Below are 27,015 nucleotides of genomic sequence, written 5' to 3'. Positions count from 1 at the left end.
AACCTAGTTAGCAATCATGAAGCTCCACCCCTTGGGCAGAGAGAGGCACTCACCAAGGAGTCTGAAGATGATGTGCAGCTCTTCCTTCACAGTGGAGCCTGGAAACATGGGTCTGCCAGTAGCCATTTCATACAGGATGCAGCCGACCCCCCTACAATGAGAGGCAGCTCAAGTCAGGACACAGTCAGAGCCGCTTGCAGCATCACCACCGTGTGTCAACGCTTCCCCCCCTTTCTTCAGATCCCAAAGCCCGGGCCCTTCTCTTCTCCATTGGTTCACCACCTGCACAACTTGAGCTCTGTCACTTGCACCTCTTTTTACCACAGGGAACCGACACCACTTCAAGTGTTGCTGCCTCAGAACACGAGTTCCTGTAGCACCCAGAGAGCTGCCACTGCAACTCTTTGCATCTCAGGGCTCAAACACCCTAAAGCTTTAGCACTTATCACGTTACACCTCACCGTTATTTACCCTCTAGCTCAACTCATAACATCTTTGTACTTCAGAACTAACAAACCTTTATCTTAGAGCTCTGTGCCTCGTGTCTTTTCCCTTTCCACCACAGATCTTTGACATTGTTACCCATGTTTACCTCAAAGCCCTGCTACCAATTCCCTCTCTGAACAAAGATCTGCAAACCTCAACCCTCTGCATTCTGATATCTGCCGCTTTCATCCCTTTGTTATTGTGCTCTCTGCAATCAAGGACTGAGCTCTGACCTCTTCACTCCTCTGTAGCTGAGAGCTCACTTCTCCGTACTGGATGGCGCCGAACAACATTGCCTGTACCCTGGAAGTTTATGCCTTCGAATTTTGCACTGTAGAGCTTTTGCATTTTCACCCCGTCACCTTTCGCCTCTTCAAGTGAAGGTGACAAGTGCCATCTCAAGGCTCTGTATCACATCTCTCTGAACATCAGAGCTCTTACATCTTTGTTCTTGAACTAAAATATATGCTGCCTGTGTACCCCAGAACCCTCTCAACTCCACCCATAAACTATATTACCTCAATACTCCTCATCTAAGAACTCTGCATCCCTATCCTCTACATTAACCATGGTCCTAACAAAATAGAAATTGTATTCCTCCTTTTTGACTCACCACATATCGATCTGTGTGGAGTACTCAGTGGAGCCAAGTAGGACATCCGGGGGTCGATACCAGAGCGTCACCACCTCGTTGGAGTAGGTCTTTGTCGGCACAGACTTGGCACGAGCTAAACCTAAAGAGAGAAATAGAAAGAAGTATTCTAACCATATGGCACTATGGGATGGGGTTTCCGCCAGGGAGTGTCTGCTATTCTGCAAACTCACCAAAGTCTGCTAGCTTCAGCTCTCCCTTCTCGTTAATAAGTAGGTTTTGTGGTTTGAGGTCACGGTGGAGGATCTTCTGCCTGTGGCAGTATGCAAGGCCACGCAGAAGCTGGAACATGAAGATCTAGACAACAGGAGGAGATCAAGCAAGTTCTAGACTTGAGTCACAAAAATAATGTGGCATTGATGCTCAGGGCCCTGCCATTATTGACCATACCAGATACCTAAGTAGCCAAACATGCAACCACAGCAATACTGAGACAATTGCCCTGCTTATCACTTTTAGCCCTTCTAGCTATAAACCCCTAGAAAATCCAACTTAACTTTACCCATCTGATTTTGTCAACTTCAGTTCACTAGTCTTCGTTACCCATGAATAGTAACACAATAAGCGAAGTTCCTCCCACAGATGTATGTCAGAGTATTGCTGACAAAATTATCGTCTCACATAAAAATTATGTCCCAAAATATTGTTTACAAACATGTCCCTTTAGGGATAGATTTTCTAATGTTAACTCCAGTGGTGTGATATTTTTGTAAACCGTATTTTGGATGCAATACTTATGTCAGGCAATATTTAGACCATTATGTACTAGGAATATACTCCCTCCCAGAGTTGACTGCATGAGACAATGAAGTGGTCTGGGTCAAAGGTAGTCCTGCAACAATATAAAATGACGGGTGGCCATCTTTAAGTACACCATCAGCTTAATTATCTCTTGTTATCTAATAGGCGCAAGGCCCTCAGACACACTCTTGTACGTCATTATGCAGAGAACTGATCAGCACTCTGTGTCGAAACCCAGACCCCTCCCATCAGTATCAGGATCAATTTCATGTAGACATAGAGAGTAAGGAATTCTTTAGACGGGACAAAAGCACCTCCCTGTATTGGCAATGACCCATATCCCAGACAAGTGATGAGGATGTGCTGCTCTAATGACACCGCACTGTGCCCGTCTATAAAGCACTAAGGGCCAGATGTAGCATTTTCCGATTTTGCGAATCGGAAATTGCGAGTCGGTGCGACTCGCAATTTCCGATTCGCAAAATCGGATGCAGAACGGTGTCTCAGACACCGTCTCAGAGTCGCTATGGGGTTGCAAAGACCCACCTCATTAATATTAATGAGGTGGGTTGCATTTTGCGACCCCATAGCGAGTCCCTGCACTCACAGGGATGGTGGCCTGCTGAAGACAGCAGACCTCCATGTCTGTGACTGCTTTTTAAATAAAGCAGTTTTTTAAATTTATTTTGCAGCCCGTTTTCCTTAAAGGAAAACGAGTTGCAAAATAAAAAAATAACAAAACCATTTGGTTTCGGTTTTTCAGAGCAGGCAATGGTCCATTGGACCACTGCCTGCTCTGAAAACCCCTTTTTGGCAACATTCACAAATGGGTTACCACCAGTGTGACACTGGTGGTAACTGCGAATTGCTTTGCGACCGCATTCGCGGTCACAAAGCAATTTAGAATAGCGATGCGAATCGCAAATAGGAAGGGGACACCCCTTCCTATTTGCGAGTCGCATTCATAATTTGCGAGTCGGTACCGAATCGCAAATTGTGAATGAGCATCGCAATCGGCAATTTGCATGGCGCAAACTGCGATTTTCGCAGTTTGCACCATGCAAAATGCTTGCTACATCTGCCCCTAAATACCTTCAAGATGACATCTGTGGTTCTACTATATTACCTTAAACTACTTCATGGCCACGTCTACCTTCCATCCATCGCCTACTCTCGCACATGAGGAGCTGCTCACGTTCTAACGTGGATCCTCAAGCCCGCCCCCGCATCCTGCGTCAGGCCGCTCACCTTCACGTTGTGCATACACATCAGATTGCCGCAGCTATCCAGGTACTGCTTCAAGTCGTTGTCCTTGAAGGAGAAAGAAAGTGGCTGTGACCATGCCGAAAAAGACTCACAGGCACATGGCATCTTAACTCCTGTTTATTTTAAATCATTTAAAGAGGTTTTATATAGTGCTAACGTAACTTAAGTGAGTTTCTGAGCACCATACACATAGCTACAGTGTTATAATTGTGCCTAGAATAGTAAAAAAGTCTATGTTTATAACTACATTGGGCTTGATAACAGATATTTACTTTTTCTTTAACAATCAATTTTCATCCACTCCGACCATCATTTTTCATACTCTTTGAATATCTATTCACAACGCAGTTGAAAAGTAAATGGCTACTTTTCCCTTGACAATTCTATTATATTTCCTTGTAGTATCATAATTTTTCATTAACAGCATCTACCTGTAATGTGATGTTATTCACAGTAGTTACCAAAATATAAGTAGGGAATATTTCCAGACTCTCATCATCATCACCCTAATAGAGTAAAAGTCATTGGCTTCAAAGATAATGTGAAATCCACCATGGATCAAGCAGGAGGACAACTGTTAGAAGCAAGACTAGCGGGCCATTTAGACCCTGGTGGTCAGTTACTAGGTCAATAGAAACTCCCAGGACTGCTGACTATATCTAGAGATTACTCTCTAACTGGCGTGGATCTCTATGCATTATGAGTATTCGCCGATGCTGTGGATGCCTTTAAGATTGATACAACAAAGGGCAACCCTGTATACCCAAGAATATGAGTTACACAGAGCACAGAAAAAAAGGTTCCTTCAGAATTCACTTAGAGTTACTTTACAGCAATAAATTCACACTCAAGATGGTGTAAAGAGTACCCTTGAGATGATTTCTTTTTTATCTGATCACTAGCACTATGAACGCGCACTGCACCGTCACTTTGTTCCACATCAGCACCTTGCAAAATATACATTATCATGTGTTGATTAGTCAATATTTATTGCTCCTTCTGTTTAGTTCAGTGTTGTACGCTTAACCATTGTTACTGTGTTCTTGGTACTTAACACCACTTTTGGGCACTGTAACGAAATGCCTCTTTTTGAGGATCATCCCAAGTTTTTGGACTGATGCTGCTGGTTTTTCAGCTCTGAAGGTGTACTGATACCTGCCAAACATGCCTCACTGCCATTGCTCTGACCCTTAAAATATGTATGCCTGATTGGTTCACCCACAATGGGCATATAAGTCCCTGGTATGTGGTACTGGGGTAACCAAGTGCCTGTAACTTAAAGTGTCCCCTAAAGGACTGCAGCACTTGTTGTGCTGCCATGAGTGTGACAAAACAAAGCATGTCCATCAGCCTGCCATTGCAGACTGTTAGAGCACTTGTACACAGCTAACTCGACTCTGCCATTTATTGTGGTGACAAAGTCCAAACCTTCGTTTTTAATATATTAGCCATGCCTAAGTTACGCCTAATGAGCCCTAACGCAGGATATTGCATATTAAAAAGTAAGAAGTGTTTTTACATGTCCTGAAAATAAAAAAAAACACATTGTTGTTTTTACTGCAGAAAGGGTAGTAGCCGTATTGGTGAGTACAAAGTTACACACTGACAAAGCAGCAATGCTAATTTCTGAATGGGACTACTAAATATGATACTTCAAGTTATCAAAAGAATCATTGCATTAAACCTGACTTGATGGTCAATTCAAATTTAATGTAACCTCAGCATGAATGGCTATTGAAAATGTTGCCCCTTTGTTGCCCAAAGATTTCCAGTGTCTGTTGTTGGTTGCTGGCCACGAGACAGACTTCTGCCCTTCAAGGGGGAGGTGTGAATGACTCTCAAGAAGAAACACAACTAATTGCCCTTAGAAGAAGTGTGACCTCTCCCTTACAGGAAGGCCAAATCAGGTCTGAGCCTAAAAGGCGAGCTTTAAAGGGAAAGAGGCCATTAAAGGGCGAATAGTGGACCCAAAAGACAGGGGCTGATCTATTGATTTTGCAGGCTGGCTGGCATTTGGTACCGCGAGGGGGAAGCTGCTATGCAACCCTTTTTACATGGGCAAGTAGCTACACCAATGGGATAGGACAGGAAGCTCCCACATGCATGAGAAGAGTTCTGACATGTTGAGAGTGGGCAGAATGGTTTATTTTGGGCTGGCTAGTTGTGTCACTTTACAGGAAGTCGTCACTAGGTGGCAGGAGACCTGGTAGCCCATTGGCTAGTAGTGCCCACATTCCCCAACGTCACAAACTGGGCATAAAAGTGGCAGCTCTGGCACTTCTGAACTGGTGACAGAACCAAAGCAGGACTGCCTTTCTGTTGCCTAGATGTAGCAAAGAGAGGCTGCACTAAAGACTGGACTGCACATGCTGCTCCTTGGTCTAACAAAGAGAGGAGGAAGCCTGTGGTGCCCTGCTCAAGGAAAAGACATACCCGAACCCCATAGAGAAGAAGTGACTCCAAGAGTCATTTGGCTAACTTTCTGTTACATCTACAGAACCACAAAAGCTGAAGAAGACTGCTTTGGTGAGTTGGTATCTAACCTGATTGCTGTTGACTGCTGAAGTGCACCCTTGGAGACTGAGTCCTGACCCTCAAAAGTTGCAGCCGAGTCTCCTGGACCTGCAAGAGTTATCAGAGTATAGTTTGGCTACCCAGCAAGGAAATTACCGACAGTTAAAGGGGCCAGCTTGTTTCACTGTAACCAGAAACCAGTAAACCAGAAGCAACTGTTTTTTGCATAGACTTTACCCAGACTTCGAGAAACATTGATCCCTGGTTCAAGATCAGTCCGCCATGTGCATGGACCCAAGGTTGGCCCCAGGAAGACACCCATCACAGGCTCAGTATCCTCAGCATCCTGAGCAACTTCAGCAACCTGTATCCCTTGCATCAGGGCTTTTCTATTAAAGTGTACTGCGGTTCACTCATAGAGTCTGGTACTGGACTGGAGATGCCTTGACTGCAAGATAACTGTTCAACTGGACCTTTTTGGTCCCTGGGACTAGCTCCCTGCCTGAGGTGGTCACCCCAAGAGTGCTGAAGTAGTTGTTTATAACTTTATACATTTTTTTAAACTTTACTGTTAATGTGATCCGATACAATGATTTAATGTGCTCATTGAAAAGCTGTATTTATTGGTTGTTTTAAAAATTAATATCTCTGGAACACTGTGGTAGATTTTTGCCATTAAGGTATCTGTTATAATATAAAAATACAACCTATTTTCATAAATTGGTGTCAGATTTTTATTGTGTTTTGTTTTCTTCTCATTCAATTGTTGTTCTTAATGCGTTACACTTTGATAAAGCCTGACTGTGTCAGAACCACAGCTACCAAGGTTTGAGCTGAGGTTTTTTGAATGAACATGACAGGACACGACACAGGTTTGTGAGTTACACAGTGCAGTTACACAACCATACAATATAATAAAACACTTTCTTCTCAGGTATGAATCTATTGCCCTATAATTGGGCATTAGAAATATATAAGTGAAATTGTGGATGCACTTAAAACACAGCTGAAAGTCAAGCAAACGCCATGTATTTTACACTTGACTGGCATTTGAATTTTATAGTTGAGTAACAAACTGCTAAAATGAGAGTTTGAGAGCACAAAACATCAATAGTGCAGACACAAAGGGAAATTCTCCCTATGTATGAGGGTGATTGATAATGTTCCCTGCATGGAACTGCTATGCCTTTCATGGTAGTCCTGGGCAGAGAAATCTAGTGAAAGTCGGACCACCCAATCATTGACTTTTGGCTGGGAAGCAGCCTGGGGCTCCACTAAAAGAAACCCTGAGGTATGTATGGTACCTCTGTATGGTGTGAGGAATGCATGGATGGTGGAAAAGGCATCCTGCATTTGTTTGGAGATTCCCATAATTTTCCAACATCTAAATCACCACCTAGGTCTTCCTCTCACAACAGGAATGGTTTTGGCAGCCAAGAGGTCAACACCCATCAGCTCCCCAATGCCTTCTCAACAGTCCCTGCTTCGAGGCTCGTGGAAGGGCTAAGGATTGTTGATCAGCCCTATTATGACAACAGATAGAGACACCAGGGCACTAGTTTCAAAAGCAATATAACCCAACTGTGCTGACATAACCTGGGTAGTTTAGCAGTGATTGGCATCTAGAAATACCAGATACAGTTTGATTGACCCAACTCTTTCCTTATTTCTTCTACTCTTCCTCAGCATCTCTCTACCTTCTCAGAATCTGAAACAAGGAACACATAACTGTGATATGGGTTTCCTACTTTGGTAATAGGACTGTGCATTTATGATGGCAGTATTGCCAATGTAAGGGACTGTGTGCAACCCACACCACTAGTAGCTGTCAGCCTAACTTCTGGCTTGCTCAAAGCGCATCACCCAAACTCCAAACCTGTTGATGTAAAAGGTGATTACAGTAACCTGAACATAAGACTCAGACTCCTCAAGGAAGCTGTGAAAATAGATTGTACCCCTTTCTCTCAGTTACTCATGCATGCTAAGGTGGGACACAAGAAACAAGATAAGTCTTCAATACATTTATTGAAGCAATCTCAATCTAGTATAAAAAACATGTGCTGCGAAAATTAGGAAGATGAAACAACCAACATTACGAACAGGGTGAAGATTATGAACAACCCCACCATGTTGTGTATGGGTCTAGATGTCCTAGAGGTTCCTACCTTAACCCTATGTCTATATCTCAGAGCATAGTGGTTGTAACCCTTTGCCTGGCCCGATTTAAGGGGATTAGCTCCAGGCCCATACCTAATAGAATATCAGGAATTGGTCTGTGGTGGAGGTGGCAATCCTCTCAGAGAGCTGGAACATCAGCACTAGCCAAACTGCCTGTCGTGCAGTACATGTCCAAGGATGGGCATGACCAGAATACCCTCTAACCTCCTTGGGTAAGTGTGTAGTTTATATAATAACCAATGCCACACTGAGACCACAGCTCTAGAGACAGAAGCTGGCTCCTGGACTGGCAACACAAGTTAGCATATTGTGTACAGCCTTGGACAAAGAGTACTGATTAAATGTAGCACAAAGGGTGATTAAATGAGCAGCATGTCCCTAAAATAAAGCAACTGATAAAATGTGTGAAAGCCATCGCTAAAAACAGTCTTGTTAACAATAATAAAAATGTGTACAAAATGTGAGTAAGACACAAACCGTAAAATTAAGCTCATACTGGGGTGCTCAATCCAGACACTAAAAGACAACTGAACTGCCTCTGATAGCCCAGCAGATGAATGTTATTGCTGCCAAACTCGGTGTGCAGCCACAGGGAGGACCACTACGTGTTTCATCCGTCTGAGACCAGTGTCACAAGTACCACTTAGCTGGATAGCTGTAAGAGCTGGCATTAGCAGTGCTATAATACTGCAAGTATGTGGTAGCAAGCGCTCAATAAAACAAAGTTAGTATTTTTATTCTAGGGTACTGTGGGATTACATTTCTGTAGTACACACTACAGACTGAGTTAATTCAGATATTGTTGTTTCGGTATAATGCTGACTCCCAGGAGCGAACACCAGAACTCAACCAGTTTCTATAGTGCAGTCTAAGCCCTCGTTATAAGTTGGGTGACATAGGGCGAGGTATTTGCCACAGTTGGTAGTTACTATTACCCCAGGTTAAAGTCTTTACCACATGTAGTAAATACCTCCTGGTCCCACTTTTCAACTTGAAATGAGGCATACCAAGTGGAATCAGTATTTAACACGCCAAATTCTGCATGCTTGCCCTTCTTACAGGCTTTTCCCTGGTAAATTTCAGCACATTTGATAGCCTGGAATCTGTCACAGAAAACTATAAGGATGTGATAATTATCACACTAGCCGTATTTCCGTTTGCACAAATAAGTATTTACCCAAGGATCAGAATTTATCTCTGATCTTGTGTGTATTCGGTGCAAAGCAGAGCTTTCCATTCGCATACATTAAGGCAACAGTGACCTCCTGTGGCAGGTGGGGGAATTGACTTGACTTTCTAGAGTTGTTCAGTACTGTATTCCAAATGTCCATATATTGGGGGTTATTCTAACTTTGGAGGAGTGTTAATCCGTCCCAAAAGTGACGGTAAAGTGACAGATATACCACCAGCCGTATTACGAGTTCAATAGGATATAATGGACTCGTAATACGGCTGGTGGTAAATCCGTAACTTTTCCGTCACTTTTGGGACGGATTAACACCTCCTCCAAAGTTAGAATAACCCCCATTGTCTCTGCTGTTGAAGTGTCTGTCTGTCCAGAAGGATCTCAGGCAATGGCACACTCGGGTCAGCTATTGGGTATCATAAGCAGTGCAACAGTGTCTATCTAGTGCCAGTTTATCGGCCACGTATCATTAAGTAAACTGTGGCAGCGGCCACGGACTGGGCTGATTGGTGTCGTAAGTAGTCGAAGAGCTGGAACAGTGCTCATTTACCAACTTAGAAGGTGGTACATGGTTACTTGGCACTGGAACTTTCAAGGTATGTGCTTCCAGCTTTTGACTGGAAATATACTACCGTTTTGTTTACATTTCTAAAGTTAAACACTAAACATAACACAGTAACATACAAAAAGCAACATAACACCACAATTAAAACATAACATGGCACATCACACCGAAACAGTCAACACAGAACGCAACACAAAATCTGCTGTACAACAAAACAAACTTCATAGCAATAATGTAGCACAAAGCTACAGTACAAAAAACCCTGAACACATCACCGCCACAACAAAATGCCACACAACAAAGGCTTTCTTGTCATACATTAACACTTCTGAAACCATATTTGCATGATATGGTGATAAAATGTGTCTAGAGCAAGCACCACTCTTTCAGTTTGCTTTCAGTAGCAGCACACGTTTCATTTGAGCATAAATACAGAACATAACACAAACTAGTGGATTCTATGGCACCTAAATAATTGGTGTCATTGGTCAATTAAATCCATCGTTACAAATACCGAGTGCCGAGAAAATCCATATTTATTCAATAGGCGGCCAAATCATGATTCCAAAAAATGCAATAAAGGCTGGCTGATTATGTCTGCAGAAAACGGTTATAGATATCAAAATTGCATGCGCAAGTCAGTGCAGGAAGCCACCGTTCCTCAGAGTAAAACTAGCATGGTGCAGTAATTTTGCAACCTTCGCCTTTATTCGTAATCCCGGGTGCAGATTTACTAACGGAAAACTAGTCATAGTCAGGGCCTAACTGGTGCCAATTTTTCATTAAAGGAAAGATAGATTGGTCCCTTTAGGGGGGTCACTTGGTATTTGCATGTATTTTTTGGGAGGAGCGGCATTAACATGTTTAGGTTTGTCAATAAAATACATGTCCAGTTTCAGCAGACACTGCCTCTGGTGTGTGACTGGGTATGAAATGGAATTTCCAACACCATGCATGGCCTGTAAAGGGTTACAAAGCTGCGTGGCATGGAAGGTGCCAGGAGCGCGTCAGTTGTCACGTGCGCTTGACAGGCGTCCAAGGGAGGGAGGTGAACTTACCAGGAATTCGAAGACGAGCGTGAGCGAGTGCTCGGTGTGGATGAGGTCGTGAAGGGTGACGATGTTGGCGTGCTTCAGGTTCTTCAGCAGCGACACTGCAAACAAAGGAGGGCTTTTAGTGATGAGGTCACCAGCAATGGGTGAGTGACAGCTCTGGGTAGGTTCTGAAGGTGAATGCCCATTTAACCCCTCGTGGTCTGAGATGACCCGGCTGGAAATTTGAGTCGGAGCTAAAGGGTCTGGAGTTACTGATTTCAGATGTTACCTTCAACCCGGTAATCAGTGATTTTAAGATTATGAGTGCGAATGGGGAATAACAGATAGAATACTGAATTGCTAGGGCAACTGTTACATACAGTATCCAATCCTGGCCCCTGTTATGCACAAATTCGCTTCACCAGCACTTACTCACGAGGCACAGGGACTATTGAAGCACACAAAAGGATTCATTATGAGGAGCCTGCATTTCCAGGCTTTAACTTCCCACCCAGTAAGTACAAATATCACTGGATGAGTATTTCTCAGCCATGCAATTACAGCATAAGTCGCAGTTTCTGTCCTCGGAATGTGTGAAGTTTTCCGGCTCAAACTGTGCCATTGTTTCCTGGCAAAAACATATTAGATGTGCCATCTCCGCATCAGCCGTTTTTTTTTTTGCTTACCCGAATCTTAATAAGGTCCCAAATCCTTTGTGTGAGAGAAAATTATGCCACTCACTGGCTGTAAAGAAGTTAGTGACCTAGCTCCATTCCCCTTAGAAACTCTTAAGAGGGCAGTGCTGTGCAGTGCTTAATTTGTAATAAACAAGTGCCAGCACCCAAGGTATTGCTCAGGAGGCCACTGCAGATTGTACTACTGCCTGGAACTGGCATTGCTGTCAGCTACCAGTATAAACACTTGCTACTAAACATCACCTTTCTATAAATGTAATGGTTTGCACACTTCCAGACCACATAAAGAAGTAAGAATGGGCTGGATATTCTAGATTTTTTTTTACATTTGTACTTAACTATTAAACTGATGTGCTGCCAGCAAAAATAGACATACAGTGCCACCATGTGGTAGACTGTCGTAAGTGCAGGTGTTAATAATTAAGTGCCATTGCTGAGCACCAGCAAATACTGGCAGAAATTAAGAACTGGTGCTGTGGCTCCTGAAGGCTCTGCCATGTGTGGTACTACACTCTACAGTGGCTGGGCACCCAGGCATTGAGTGCTTTCATGAGCATGAGGGCTACTCCTAAAGGAGAATATGGAGAGGGTTGAAAAGCCAGATGAGAGGTTAACAAGAGGGTGTGGACAGGGGTACAACACCATCTCTGAAGATCTGGTGCCTCTCTTGCCTTGTCACCCTTACCTTCTCGGATAGCAGTGCACGGTGCACCTTCCTCGTGCTCTAGACGGATCTCCTTCAAGGCAACAAGATTTTCAGTCAGCTTGCTGCGGCCTTTGTAGACGGTGGCATAGGTTCCCTGAGAGGAAATAGACAGGTTAGGTGAAAGGCAGAGTCTCACAGGGCTAATGTTCAATATACTCAACAAGCAAAAGTTTCCTTCTCACACTCCAATCCTAACTATACCGCTTACAATTGATGTCCAATGAGGTGGAAGTGCACACAAGAGTTGAACTCAGAAAGTGGTGCAGTTTACTTTTAGTAACTTTATTAGAAACTGAAATGTCTCATTTGTGTTGGATCATTTCCTGTATCGGACACATGTGCTCAACCACCTGTTTCATTCATCCAACCAGGGAGAGCATCAATAAAGATGTGTGATGGCTGTGTTTAAACCCCTAGATACCTTCATGTTGTATTTATTGTGCACAGTGTTCATCATATGCTGTGAAAGTTGAGTGTCAGACATTTTGCTGGTAAATCATTGGATATGTCTGAAATGTATTGGGCCCCAGTCTGCCTATTTCTCCCTAAATGTGAATGGTTCTCCTGAGCCAGCGCGGCCACATTTGTCAATTTAGCTAGTAGCACTGCAGTGCAGCACATTCATTTTGTCAGACTTGCCTGAAGGACCTGGTTGGATTACCGTGTGTGGAGGAGGTTTATTAATACCCACAGAGGTAAAGGCTGCCGAACATATGGAGCTTCAGATCACTTGCTAAAATGGCGGTGGTCCTGGGCATGCCAATCCTCCTTATTTGTGCATGTAAACTTTGCACGGAAACAGAATAAAGCACTGTGGCGATTGTTCTCAGTAGTGTGCAATTATGTGGCCCAGATGTACAACCCAGAGTTTTGCGACTCATTTGCGAGTTGCAAAACCATATGTACAATAGTGTACCTCACACTGTTTGCAATTCCCAATGGGGTCACAAATAAACGACCTCATTAATATTCATGAGGTAGGTCACAATTTGCGACCCCATTGGGAATGGCTGCACTTACAGGGATGGTGGCCTGCTGGGGACAGCAGACCACTATGTCTGTGACTGCAATTAAATAAAGCAGTTAAAAAAAAAAAAAATACAGCCCATTTTCCTTAAAGGAAAATGGGATTCATTTCAAAAACAAAAATGAAAAGTTTTCTTTTCAGTTTTTCAGAGCCTGCTCCCAAAAATTATTTTTGCTACCATTCACAAAGGGGTATGGGTCCCGTGAGGACCCCATCCCGTTTGCGAATGGGTTAGCACCAATTTGAAATTGGTGCTAACAACAATTGTTTTGTGACCGCATTCATGGTCACAAAACAATCATACATCGCACTTTCGACTTGCAATTAGGAAGGAAACACCCCTTCCTAATTGCGACTCGCAAACCTATTTTGCAATTCTGTAAATAGATTACTGAATTTCAAAATAGGGTTTGTACATACCAAAGGACCAGATGTATCAAATTTCCCAACAGTGATTACCTAATTGCGATTTTTTGCAAAGAGGAAATAGGTAATCACTATTTGAATGTATGAAATTCCAGGAGTTTTATTTAGCAATTCCCAACGGCTCACAAACTGACCTACCTCATACATATTCTTGAGGTAGGTTGCAATTTGCGACCCATTGTGAATGGCTACAATCACAGGGATGGTGGCTTGCTGCGCTCAGCAGACCACCATGTCTCTGACTGCTTTTAAATAAAGCAATCTTTTTTTTTTAAATGCAGCCCATTTTCCTTAAAGGAAAACAGGATACGTTTAAAAAAGAAAAATGAAACGTTTTCTTTTCATTTTTTAAGAGTAGGCAGTGGTCAATGGGACAACTGCCTGCTCTTAAAAACGTTTTCGCATGCATTCATAAAGGGGTCCCAGGGACCCTTCCCATTTGGGAATGGATTAACACATATTTGAAGTAGGTGGTAAAATGCGAATGTTTTGCAACCTCATTTTGGTCACAAAACATTCCTACATATCACTGCGATCCGGTAACAAGATACAGAATCGCAAATTGGGATTCATCCATACCAAAATGCATTTTTTGCGATCACATACCTTGGGCTATTTGCGAATGCAAAAATGCATGATACATCTGGCCCAAAATGCTTTTTTCTTGTCGCAGACCATTTGCAGAAAGAAAAAAGCTACGTACATCTGGCCCTTAGTGATTTCGATTATTGCAGAATGTGGTATTTATCAGAGGCTAATTTGCACACCATCATGTTTTTCTGTTGCAAATGAGACCTAGACTGCACGCTTAGAGTTTGTGCACGGCATTTGCACGTTTTGATAATTTTTTGCCATTTCACAGCTCACAGGGATTTTTCTGGCGCAACGTGATGAGGATAATTTGAGATGTGCACAAAGTGCCCACAACACAGAATGCGGATTCGGGCGCAAACTCACATTTGTGCTGAATCGGAGTTTGTTAGGGACTTGTACATCACCTCTATGAGCTGGACAATCTCTGTGGCAGTAAACAACATAGCAAAGACAGTATGTGCAGCACAGTGCAGAACACTACAGACTGTGTACTGTGCAGCCAGCAGAGAATGCACAACGCAGGAAAGCATTGCACAAGTTGTTCCCAAAGGAAAGTAGACCCAACCGCTGTGTGCTGTGCAGTGCAGCTCAGCGCAAGTGCAGTGCAACACATGACTTAATTCACAGGAAATGGGTAACACTGCACGTCAAATTACCCATGGAGAACATTTCAAATCTAACAGGTACTTTTAAATGGCCTACTGGAAATTGTCTTAATGAATTAATGAATACTTAGAAAAACTTGCAAAAATATCAACACTACTTCAGACTGTTCGGTTTGCAACACTGTACTATGTTCTCTACCTACTCCCAGCCCTCGGTACACGCCACCTCGCAAACAAGTACCAGCAAAGTCATGATTGGCATGACGTCCTACCAATGGGGCAACAGGATAAAGAGCTTTTCTGTGTTTGTTTTGCTGATGCCGAGGTGGCGAAGAACGTAAGTCAGACTTAGAGGCTGCCGACTGGGAAACTTCACATATTAAACTTTTAGTTTTCTTTCTTATAAGCAATGTTTTCGTTTTTGAGTTCTATATGTTTTGCAGGGGTGGGTGGAATTAGCAGAGTCTGTTTCAGTGGAATTCTGAATATTACATTAAATTTCTGTGATATTCCGTGGAATTCCGTGAAGGAGTAGAGTGGGCATTTGGCACTTTTTGGCACTTTTTTCTTAGCGCAAAATGCACCCTCATGTTAAAAAATGTATACAAGGATGCATTTTGTGCTAAAAACAGTGCAGCCAAATACTAAATCCACCTCAGCGCCCTTACATTCTCTGCAGTAGTTACTGCAGAGTACGTTAGGGCACCAAAGCTTATATATTGCTGTGTAGTGGTTTCTAAACAGAGCCGGAAGAGGGAGTAGTCCCTCTGTGTTTAAAAACCACTGCAAGCTAAAAGTTTAATCTGCAGTGTTTTTAGAGTCGCGCTCTAGCTTGCTTTAATCTCTATGTGGGCTTTTAACCATGCCCACCGCACGCCCATCAGTTCCGTGGGCTTGCCTTTTAAAGATCGCTTCCTTTCTTTTGTGAAAGGCATGCATACGTCATGCCTTTTCCGGTATTAATCACTGACAACATACGAGGTTCCTTGGTTTCCGTATGGCTTCTGGACTACTTTTTTTTTTCATTTCCTATGCAGCGCGATCTTGCTGGGCAGTACTCGAGTGCTTTGAATGACATCAACCCTGTTACATGGATAATTGCACATTTGCCGATACGTTTGACGGCGAGAAAACTTCTGTTTCCTTTTGTGTATTCCTTCATGCTCATGATGTGGCGCTTTAAATCGGCTTGCTTATATAAAACTGTATTACTTTTAATTTTTGATTTATGTAGCAATAAAAGTCCGGTTAGGACTTAATAACGCTAATAGCTCTAAGTTGAGCAAATGCCAGACCCATTGCATTGCAAATGCTTGTTTAAACATAGAGGGACTGTTCCCTCTTCCATCCCTGTTTATAAGTACATACCCTTCGGTGTTTTTACATACTCTGCAGGAATCACTGCAAAGTCTGAAAGGGTGCTGAGGGGTATGCACTGCAGTACAGTCAGTGGATTCTAAACAGGGTTGGAAGAGGGAGCAGTCCCGCTGTTTAAAAACCACTGCAGATTATTTCCATCAGTGGAGCAGCAGAATTTATCATTAATTCCGTGTTACAAGAATAACATTGAAATACCAAATTACTCTGATTCCGCAGTAGGAATTAAAAATTACTCCCAGGCCTAATATTTTTTTACAGTGAGGCAGACTGTATAAAACAAATGTACACATTTAAAAAGAATGAACTTTTCCAAATGATTTTAAGTTGTTTAAATTGTATTTATATAGCACTTACTACCCCGATGAGGCACTATAGCACTTTACGGCAAGTAGCATGCTATGTGGGTACCCTAAAATTAGTAGTCAATTCATTAGTTATTGGTGTTAGTTTTTAATGCTCATTACATGCATTCACTCCAACTTCTTTGTGGTACATTACTGGTATAGATTTTATCATTAGAGGGGCATGTAAGAAGCAAATGCTTGCTGGAATTAATACGTATTGTTATGGTTTGCAAAAAGAGAGTAAGAGGGATAGGCATACAATTTGGATTAATTTATATAAAGAAGAGACATATAGAAGGTAGAAGGGGAGCAGAGGTGCATGTATAAAGGTAAGGGATGGAAGTAAGTAATAGTTTCATTGAAGGTTCATTTTTTATCCAGGATTTTAAGGAATATAACAGTTACAGATGTTTTCCATGCAATCTGTAGATGTAGACCTCTTCAAAGAAACATTTCGAAATTCTGCTCCTAAGTAATGTAGCTTTTATAATCTTTCTAGGGCACTTAAGAGGTCCCACTGATAATTACTACACTGAAAAAATGAAGCTCAGCGCTTGTTGGGCCTGTTACAAGTGACTGGCAAGCAGTGGAAATTAAGCACATCCTATTATCCAGAATTATAATTACAGAACACCACTATTGCCCCTATTGCCCCACTGTATGCCATGCAAGCAATACTTTCATACCCAGGAAGGCCCTGATGTTTGCCTACTACAGCAGTATATTCACTAACAAAGTTTTATGGCTATGCAAATCATTTGCATCATACATAAATTGCACATATAATATAAAGTATATGTTCCGAAGGTGATGTCCCTGCACCCTTCCTGAAAATCCCCAGACCCCACGGAATTGACACATCTTCCAGCAGACTGGAAGTGTATGAGGTCACCGTGATCCTCCAGCATCCACCTTGCCTTGTAGTTACATTTTCTGGTCTCTTACAATAATCTTACCTAAATATCATGCCTGGGAAGCTGGGATTTCTTCATGTGCAGTGTAAACGTTAAAGGTTCCTGCTGATGTTTTCATATAGCATTTCACAAGTCGTCACAAGATAGGTAAATACTCTCATTAAGACACTTTGTTACAGACAATCAAGTCTCAGCCCAATTAAGAATAGATCAACAACATTTTGTATACAATTTGGTGTATATATAAAAAATATTGATATACATTTAAGGTGCTCCACAAAGGTAAAAAAAGAGTGATGAAATAGTTAAACAACACTCAGAGACATTGAGTTCTTGCCTGCGATTGGTAAATTGTTAAAAAAATGATAACAGCTGTGTTGTTCTCTACATGTTATGTTATGTTGATTTGTATAACACACTAATCATTTGAGAGGACATCATGGCACTTATCCATCTTCAATATACAATCATAGTTATTTAACATAGCAGAAGACCATAACTGCAATGTTTCGACCCCTGAGCAAGCAACTTATATCGCACAGGATTCGCCAGGACAAAATAAGGGCTGTATCCTAGACAGACCAAAAAGAGAGTCATATGGAAGTGATGAGTCAATACTAAAATTTTAATAGGTGAAAAGTAGAGGGGGTTTGCCTCAGCTCCACAAAGTGAGAAACCAAAAACCAAACTGTGGGACTAAAATGCTCTCTAGAGCATAGGCGGCTCCTTCAAAATTGCGGAGGAGTGTTACCCCCACCAGCAGCGGCAGCTGCAAACCTTTTCCACAAAACGATAATAAACTTTGTTTATTATTGTTTTAGGGGGAAAGGGGCAGGGCCACGGGGGTGATGAGCAACGAGGGGGAGAGGTCAGCACTTCCCCTAACAGCGCATGTATATTGGCCGGCCGTCTCAGGCTGGCCAAACACACATGCGCACAGGGCTCTCTCCAGCCCAGCAACGCCTGGGAGCGCCCTGGCTGGGCCGTTTATTCTTCTTAGATGGGGCAAAAAATCATGTAATAACAATTGAATAAATCTATAAAGCCATAATAGAAATGAAAATACTACTGAAAAATGTTGCAGCATGAAAATAGGATTCATTCCTAACAACCTTAGTGTATGTTAATATTTTTTATAGTTACACGTTTTTGTTTGATCTAATCCCAACGGGTCTGAAAGCTGATTGATTGTCTATAACGATCTGTCTTATTGAGAGTACCTAAGCATCCCCCCACTAGGTAGGCCAAAGGCTGTCTGAAAAACTCCTTAGCAGCCATTGTTTTTTATACTACAGATTACCCAGGTTCTGAGGAATGCAGTCTTACCACAAACAAGTTCTTCATGTGGGCAGACATAAAAACGCCTTCCGTAGAGCAGTGAAGGGCAGGGTGTACTGACCAATCAGAACCATGAAAGACTAGATTTTAACTGCTCCTGTTGGCTAAAGAAGTGTGAAGATCCCTTTTTGCTTACCTCACCCAGCTTGTTTAGCTTCACATAGGTCTCTAACTTGCCAAACCCAATGTCCGACTGTAGCAGAAAGAGAAAGAAAAGTACATGAGATACAGAAGCCCTTTGAAAAAGGATCTCAAAACATATTCATAGAATACAAAAACATAGTGCCTGAGTGGGGATGGTGCATTTGTCTTCGGGATGGTGGATTCTACTGATGGGGTCTTTCAACAATTGCCATAAACATCATGGTAATACCACACTGTGGTATTTGCAATACCACAACTTTTTATTATGATACTTCTTAAAATTAAACATTAGGAGCAAGATGTATGAAGCCATTTAGTAGGGGCAAATCCTGCAATTCACCAAATCGCTGGGGGGCTGATTTCTCATTATTTCCCATAGTACAACAAGCTGCCTTTCTGCACTGCACTGCGCTGCGGTGTGTGAAGGGAAAGGGCAGGAATGCCCTGTATTCAACATGATACTGTGCATTCCTGTCCTTTCCCCTGTGTTGGTGCCCTTAATGCTGCATAGCACCAACGCAAGCATCCTTGCACCATGGTGCAAGGGTGCCTGCTTTGCAAGCAGGATTTTGTATGTGCAGGAAGGGGCACCTCAGATGCAGCAGCACCTTAGGCGAATGTTAATATTGCATACAGAATGATCCATATTCTTCAAAATATACTGATGCCAAACTTTTTAAAGGATAAACTGGAAAGCAAAGGGTGTTCAGGGCTACAGGGGCTACTGAATGACTCTCTAAGCGGGCCCCAAGGACCTGTTGCACTAATAAAATTGTAAAGGGAAGTGTGGAGATTTACACCTCCATTTAATCATACATTTACACTTTTTACAATTTGAAAACATTCCCAGTGGTACACCTGATAATCTGCGCCTGCCACAGCTTTCCAGGTGTACTACTGTACATATCAAATGGTCCCCTTTTACCCACTGTGAAATTGTACAATTTATACAGCCTGAGGTGCATATTGACATTTTATTCTGCCTAGGGATGACATTTTCCGTTTGATTAAACATTTCCCCTAGATCAGCCCCTAGTCTGGAGGTGATCCCTTTTTCATCACAATCTAGAAGGATAATTATCCCAGCATTTTTCTGGAGTAAAATCGCAACCATTTGTGAAAGATGTAGGACGTTCGCAAACTAAGGCAATCCATGCCATGTGCGGCCCATTTCCGACCCCTCTGCTTGGGATTTACTTATGTGTGATTTTGTTCACTCGTGCAAGACAATTAAAATAGTGTAAAAACATTAGGTCTTTCTTGGCAGAAGACAATCGAAAACGTATATACAGACGAAAATGCCTCTGTTAAAAGTGCCCAATGATTTTTTGGGGTAATTTAAATTGTACTAAGAAATGGCCTTAGTGTATTTTATTAACTATAGCATAAAAAGTTGTGACTTTTACAATGACTTGTCAAAGCAGTCTTAAAATGCAAGATCCATCAAAATCAATAAGAAAGAATGAATTTTGAAACAACAAAAACAATGAGTAAATACCCTTGCTGATGTACATTTTGAACTGAAACGCTGTAGTGAGGAACACGAATTGTTGATACAGCAGTAAACGTTTCCAAAAAAAGGGAAACGGAGACACTACTACTAAGGCAAAAAGAGGCAAGAGATATTTGCTTTAGACTCCACGAGCCTCATTCACAGACATATTGTCGCACCTAAGTGGAGCCTGGCTGCAAAGAGACTACACTTTACAAATATGAAGCCCCAATCCAGATTCACAGTCAAAATATTGGAGAAAAATGATGTGTGAGAAGCATAGCTATAAAAGCTGAAATTTCACCAGTATGGCAGCAATAATGTATTCTCAAGTTTAGGGTTGTGGTGGCATTGCGAGATGTCTTATGCCCCCCCCCCCCCCCCCCCACACACACACACAGGAAAGAAGCTGACACCAACAACAACCAACACTTTTATTGGTATTAACACACCTCTTGCAGGTAGGTTCCAAGCCCGGAGGCACAGATAAACTTGTTCCTATCAAAGGCAGGAGGAAGTGTGATTTGAGGGAGTGAATAGGAAAATAGGTTTCCCCGCAGGCGGTAACTTTCCATTAGAGGAAAGTAATATACAGGTGCAAAAGCACATTTGTATCCTAGTCGCGTACGCAGAATTTTGCTCCATTGTGCAAAATACGCATGAGTTAGTTCTTTGCATCGGTAGTACTTAAAAATCATTTCATAGTTGTATATTTAATGGTGTCCTCTTTGGACACTTTGTGAATCCGGTAACAGTCGGGAATATACTCCAATCCTAGGAGTAATCCTTAACAGATTTGCGACACTTAGGTTTATGCCTTTATGACTTGGATCTTAACCTTCCACTCGGCCATAATTTGTCCATAGACCTTTATCTACTAGGAGAATATTGGGTGGTAAAAAAGTGCCGTAACTAGTGCAACATAAGTACTTGTGATTTGCATATGTTCTCCTGTATTTTTCGTTCTCTTTTCATTTATTTTATTCCCCTCTTTATTCCCTTTCCCCGATTTCCATAATTTATTTTTCTTCTAATTTCTAAATGTGGCAAGTAATTGACTATAACTGAACTTGACTCACAATTAGATTCCTTGTTAGATACACTGGGACTCAAACCGTTCGGAAGCGCTATACAACAATCGACAATATATCACCTCTTCTATGGAGTAACAACTATATAAATGATTTATTTAAAAAACGGCTACTCCATGATTTTGGATTAACACAATGATGACACGTACTGACATACTGATTTTCACAAATTTGTAAAAGGAAAACATACAATGTGATTACATTTACACAAGAATGAATTTCTGAAATTATTGGACATGGCCTGGCAAATTAAGATTTGTATCCCCTATGTGGCAACATAAATACTAATAATCATACGATGAAGGATGAAAACAAAGTGTTTCAGTTGAAGGGAGGCGAAGGAAGAAAAATACATTAGTAAACTTAAATAATTGATATGGTTACTTAAAATACATAAAAATCACATCAGATCGCTTAATATTCCTTGTGGTTTTCTGCGTCTTCACATTATTTCAATAAGGAAGCCTGTACTGTCTTAGGAAGCATGGCCGTCCATATGTTTTTTCTGTTGCGATACTTGTCAACCCTGAAGATAAATGGAGCAGAGCATTGTACGTATGTAACCAGGGCGGGTACCAGGGGCCAGAGACTTGCAGATGAATTTATAATGAGAACTGAAGACATCAAGTCTGCACAGAGACAGAAGAGATCGGAATCTGAGCATCACAGTGATGAGGTGGGGAAGCACGGGATGCTGGGAAGATTATTAAGAGGTGCTTTTTGAGCCCTTTCCTGATTACCACTGGTGAAAGAGCAAGCCTGAGATGCAAAGGGCGGTTATTCCAGCCTCAGTCCACATGCAGATAAAGTCTGTTTAGGGAGATCCTTGATATTACAGCCTGGTGAAGAACATGCTCTTAATGATGTGGATGCCACTGGACACGCTGAGTTTCGAGGCAAGGTGTAATATTTACTCCAGTGGAGTACATCAAAGATTGTACAATACACTTTGAAGATGACTGTCAGCAGGAGGAAAGCCAGGCAGTTCTTTTGAGCCAGGGGAGATGTGCTGAAGCTTTCTTTGGTTCGTACTTGGTTGAGTCACTACAATAAGAGCACATTTGATTGGTGTCTTTCAAGGCTATCAACACCTTAATCAATATGTGCTATGAGGAGGGCGTGGACGATGGAAGAAGTTCATAGGCAAAGGGAAGTACTTGATTTTGTGCAGTAATCTAAGCTGAAGCCATGCTGTTTGTGCTTTTTTAATGTTTTTGCCCTCGATGGACAAAGAGGGTTCAGGGATCAGGACCCAGACATCTAGTGGAGGTTGAAACACTGGGATAATGCAATCTAATTACATGTTTTTGAGTCACTGCTGGATGAGAAGCGGACGGGTTGTGCCGTTTATGGGAAACACTAGGTAATCCTCACAGCCCTCTTAACGTCTGTATGCTAGCGATCTCCTGGCCAGAATCCCAGAGTCCCTTGGTCTCTTCTACTATATGTAGTTATTCCCCATTCTATACTGGAGGTGACTCCCTGATGTGGCCCATGCTAGTCCTATCTACCCCAAAGTCTTATACTTTGCCTTAATAGTTCAAAATTAGCAGCATCTAGGTACTGCGTTGGTGCAAGTCTCAAGCAGGTCTAATAGCTTGGAACAGTGTAACGCAACCCAATGGTAGCTGGCAATCCAGGGAGACCCGCAAACCTCCTCTGCAAGATTGGATTTTCCACAACTGAGGGCCACAAGCTCTTGTGTTTTTTCTCTGCTGATGCTTTGGCCTCCCAATTCCCTCAACATTAATGTCAGACATCCACTCACAGCTCTATAGAGCAATCAGTAATTGTTTCCACCTACTTCCTTGGCATGATGAGCCAGGGTAAGGGTCGTGATCTCACAGATGGTCCCTTTCCTGATCAGATGGGGTCTCTGACCTCAGCTCATCCATGGGCAACACTCCAACCCTCACAGCCTTCATAGTCCAAATCTAGACATACCTGTGCTTCAGTATGTGGCCATTAAAATTCGTGTTGGGGGTGTCAACTCCTATGAATGTTCTCTTCTTTGCACTGCCCTTTTGTTAAAGCAGCAGGAGTGCCTCCAATTCCACGTGACCCACAACACAGGTCAAGGGAGTAACCGTGGCTCACATCTGGCTATCAACTTCCATTGAAATATGCACCATAAAGGTTCAAAGGACTAAGCCTTCCTCTATATCAAATACCCTGGTCCTTATCAGCACCTTACCCTGGCCCTTATCAGGACCATCTTCCTGACAATAAGACCCCACTGACCAGTAACTCTTCCTGCAATTAAAGAGTCTTTGATGTGCACAGAGGGCGCTCTGCTCCTCACTCCTCATTGTGTGTGACCCACCCCAGCCCTCAGGATGTCAACAATGCACATCTCTTGTCTGGAGGATGAAGGCCTCACCACTCCAGGCTCTGCAGATCTTGTGCTTCCAAAATGGAAGCCATTGGCTTCCATATTATGTAGCATCCACAGGTTCACATATGCAACCTAGTACTCATACACAGGTATCACATGCTATCCCAGCATTCACAGATACGTGTCACGCACTGTCCGTCGTTGCACACAATCCATGCAGGCCAAGGGTGAGTTAAGTACACAGCCATGGAACTTTACATGAATTGGCCAATAGGCCCGACTCCTGTGACATAGGTAAAAATGCCTGTTCACATTACTGATTTTGCTTAATACAAAAATGGTTATGCGGCCACTACCGTACTCGTGTCACTTAACTCCAGATATGGGTAGTGCTTTTTGCCCCCTCTCGGTCAAAATAGACTACATTTCCATAAGAAAGGCCTAGGCTATTGGGCAAATGCATGATATGTGTTTGTCTATAATCAGCAATCAGTACCATGGATCCGTATGTCCTTGCAACTGGTGCTCTCAGGACATCTGTCACTCTGCAGGAGAATTTCCTGTCCCAACAGTATGATATGTTATGCAGATTTGTAAAGCACACCATTACCCAGTGAGGTAACTTGGCTTTGTACAGCTGTGAGGCTTGGCACACCCATGGCCCAGTAGGACTGTTTGAAAAGCCAGGTCTTCAGCTTCTTGCAGAATTCAATAAGTGAGGTGGGGGCCCTTATGTATAGTGGCAGGATGTTCCATGCTGTAGGAGTGATGTAGGAGAAGGCTCAACTGCCAGATCTGATTTTCCATATGCGTGGGGTTTGTGCAAGTAGGAGTCAGGACGAGCAGAGATGCCCGAAAGGTTTGTGAAAGCAGATGTGATCGTTGAATAGGGGTGGGCGATATACTCCGCTCCGCCGGTGGAGTTGGTGGAGTTTTGGCTACTCCATGTTACGATTGTAATGTGGAATTGCAGCCACATTCTAGCAACTGCTGCATGGTGGAGTTTTTCATTATGCGAAGCTCACAAATGGTAAGTTGGGGAGGGCAAGCAAGATTTGGCACCCCCTTATGGTCGCTAGGAGGGTACCCATGTGATTTCTCCAAAGCAGTGTCACAGGACATCATTTGCAGGCAGAAAGCTGCAGCTCGAGTAGAAAATCTACTCAAGCGTCAGCAAAATCAACTCAAGAAGCTGCACGCTCTGGCCCGCTACGTGGTGCTATTCGTGCTGATTTTTTAAGCACATAATGAGCTTCCAGAGCTAAATCACAGTGTGAGCAGTACAAAATGCATATTTCTGCCCATTCACAGAATTCTACAGAATCTTGTGAAGTGTCACCCAGGATTACTGTTGAAGTATGCAGGGCCATTGTTCTGGAGTGCCTTGAAAGTGTGAGTCAGGACTTAGAATTATGCTCGTTTGCGAATGGAGAGCCAGTGGAGCTCCTTCAAGTGTGGTGGAATTTAAGTGCAGCATGGGAGGTTGAGAGTGACTCGGACCGCCGAGTTATGAATGGTTTGCAGCCTTGGGATGAGTTTTTTGTTAATCCCGGCATAGAGCGTGTTCCCATACTCCAGCTTGTTTGTGACTAGGGCGTGCATCACAGGTGTCTGGGTGCTGATTAGGAGCATTTGAAAATCTTCCTCAGAATCTTCAGGATACGGAAGCATGAGGTGGTGACGGCATTGACTTGAACGGTGATGTCAAGTTTGCGGTCCATGGTGACCTTGAGGTTCTTAGCGTGGGTGGTGGGTGTCGGTCCTAGATCATGCTGTAATTGGGTCTGAAACCAGACTGAGTGGTGTTCAGTACTTATGGTCACTGAGGCATTCGGTGAGATGTCTGTTGATGATTTACTCTATGACCTTGGCCAGGAATGATACCAGGGAGTATGGTCTGTAGTTGGGGACCGTTAAAGAGTCCACAGAGGGATTCTTCAACAATGGGAGGAAAGTTAATTATTTCTAAGCATCTGGGAAGGTCACAGAAGAAGTAAAAGCATTCAGTACAGGTGTGAGCATGGTGCTGATGGGTTGCAGTCCTCTGGAGTGGTGTTGGGTGGGGAGCAGTACAATGGGGCCCCTGAGTGGATGGACTTCATGGTGGTGGCAGTTTCTTCTCGGATAATGAAAGTCTATCTGTTTAGCATTGGTTCTTTGGATTAGGTCGGGAGGTGTTTAGCGATGTCTTTCTGGTTTGACTATAGGCTGAAGTTGCTGTAAATGGCACAGATTTTGTTGCTGAAGAATTGAGAATGACTGTTGCAGAGGTCTTGCGAGGGGGTGATTAAGTTGGAGGCGGCCAGTGGTGAGGTGAAATCTTTCGCAATGGTGAAGATTTCTTTGCTTCTGCTGGCATTGATGCATTCTGCCAGATCCGTGGGTTTTGTAGTACAGATCATTTAGCTGTAGTGTCTTAGGACAGATTTGGATTTCCTCCTGTCTGCATTGTCCTGGCTCATACTCCATTTGGGCTCCAGTTGATAGCAGTCTGAGTTTCTCCATACCAACTGGCCTGGGGTCTAGATCTCATGGTCTTTCTGTTTTTGAGGGGGGAGGGAGTCAGCGCAGAAGGTGATCCAATTGTTAAAATTATTAATGGCTTTGGTGAGGTTGTTGCTATGTTTGGGTTGGTGGGTGTTGAGAGTGGTGTTTCAGTCCAAGTTAGTGATGCTGTTACAGTTTTGACGGGCTGGTCTGCAGGTGGTGCATGTTCATTGGACCGCGACGGGGGATGCAGAACTTGAAAAGGACATGGTCTGCCAATGGGACTGGTGTGGGCTTGTCAACTTGAATGCTGCTGTTTCGTAGTGAAAATAGGGTCCAAGAGGTGTCTGGCGATGTGGGAAGGTCCCTTTACTCATTGCATGAGGCCCAGACTTCCAACATATTTAATGAGTGCTCTTGAGTTGGGGTCAGTGTGATCTTCTAGGAAGACGTTCAGGTTGCAGAGGAGGATGTAATTGCTAGCATCGAGGGCAAGTGGTACAGAGAAGTCCTTGATTGTCTTGGTGAATTTGGTGTGCTGTCCTAGTGGTCTGTATTTAAGAGTGCTACTTAGGGTGAAGTTGGCTGTGAAGTGGGTCTTGAATGACAGGTGTTCCATGTTGGAGGAAGACGTGTCCACGGATCTGTGGGTAATGGCAATTCTGCCTCTGAGCTTGTGAAGTCTGTTTTGCTGGTGTAAGAAATTGGGTTACTGGCTGATGGGGTTGAAACCCTACTCAAGCAGCAACCACAATCCTTTCCAGGTTGAAGTCACATGCCAACCTCAAATTAAACTGTGCTCAACCCTATGGTAG

At 43.0% G+C, this 27,015-nt stretch overlaps 1 protein-coding gene across 1 annotated transcript in view; it reads right to left on the bottom strand.

The window, feature by feature from the left end:
• The window catches only part of CDK18 (cyclin dependent kinase 18), a 495,791-nt gene that overhangs the window by 148,979 nt on the left and 319,797 nt on the right, over positions 1-27,015 (bottom strand). The window contains exons 5-11 of the mRNA XM_069238555.1: positions 18,788-18,844; positions 12,003-12,117; positions 10,647-10,741; positions 3,128-3,190; positions 1,312-1,435; positions 1,100-1,220; positions 54-151 (exon numbers count right to left, since the gene is read on the bottom strand). Coding sequence (XP_069094656.1) covers positions 54-151; positions 1,100-1,220; positions 1,312-1,435; positions 3,128-3,190; positions 10,647-10,741; positions 12,003-12,117; positions 18,788-18,844 — 673 coding nt within the window. The remainder of the gene's footprint in view (positions 1-53; positions 152-1,099; positions 1,221-1,311; positions 1,436-3,127; positions 3,191-10,646; positions 10,742-12,002; positions 12,118-18,787; positions 18,845-27,015) is intronic.

The sequence above is a fragment of the Pleurodeles waltl genome, chromosome 6 (assembly GCF_031143425.1).
Source record: "Pleurodeles waltl isolate 20211129_DDA chromosome 6, aPleWal1.hap1.20221129, whole genome shotgun sequence".
NCBI lineage: Eukaryota > Metazoa > Chordata > Amphibia > Caudata > Salamandridae > Pleurodeles > Pleurodeles waltl.
The sequence above is the reverse complement of the archived record's forward strand: the minus strand, read 5'-3'. Positions and strand labels throughout refer to the sequence as shown.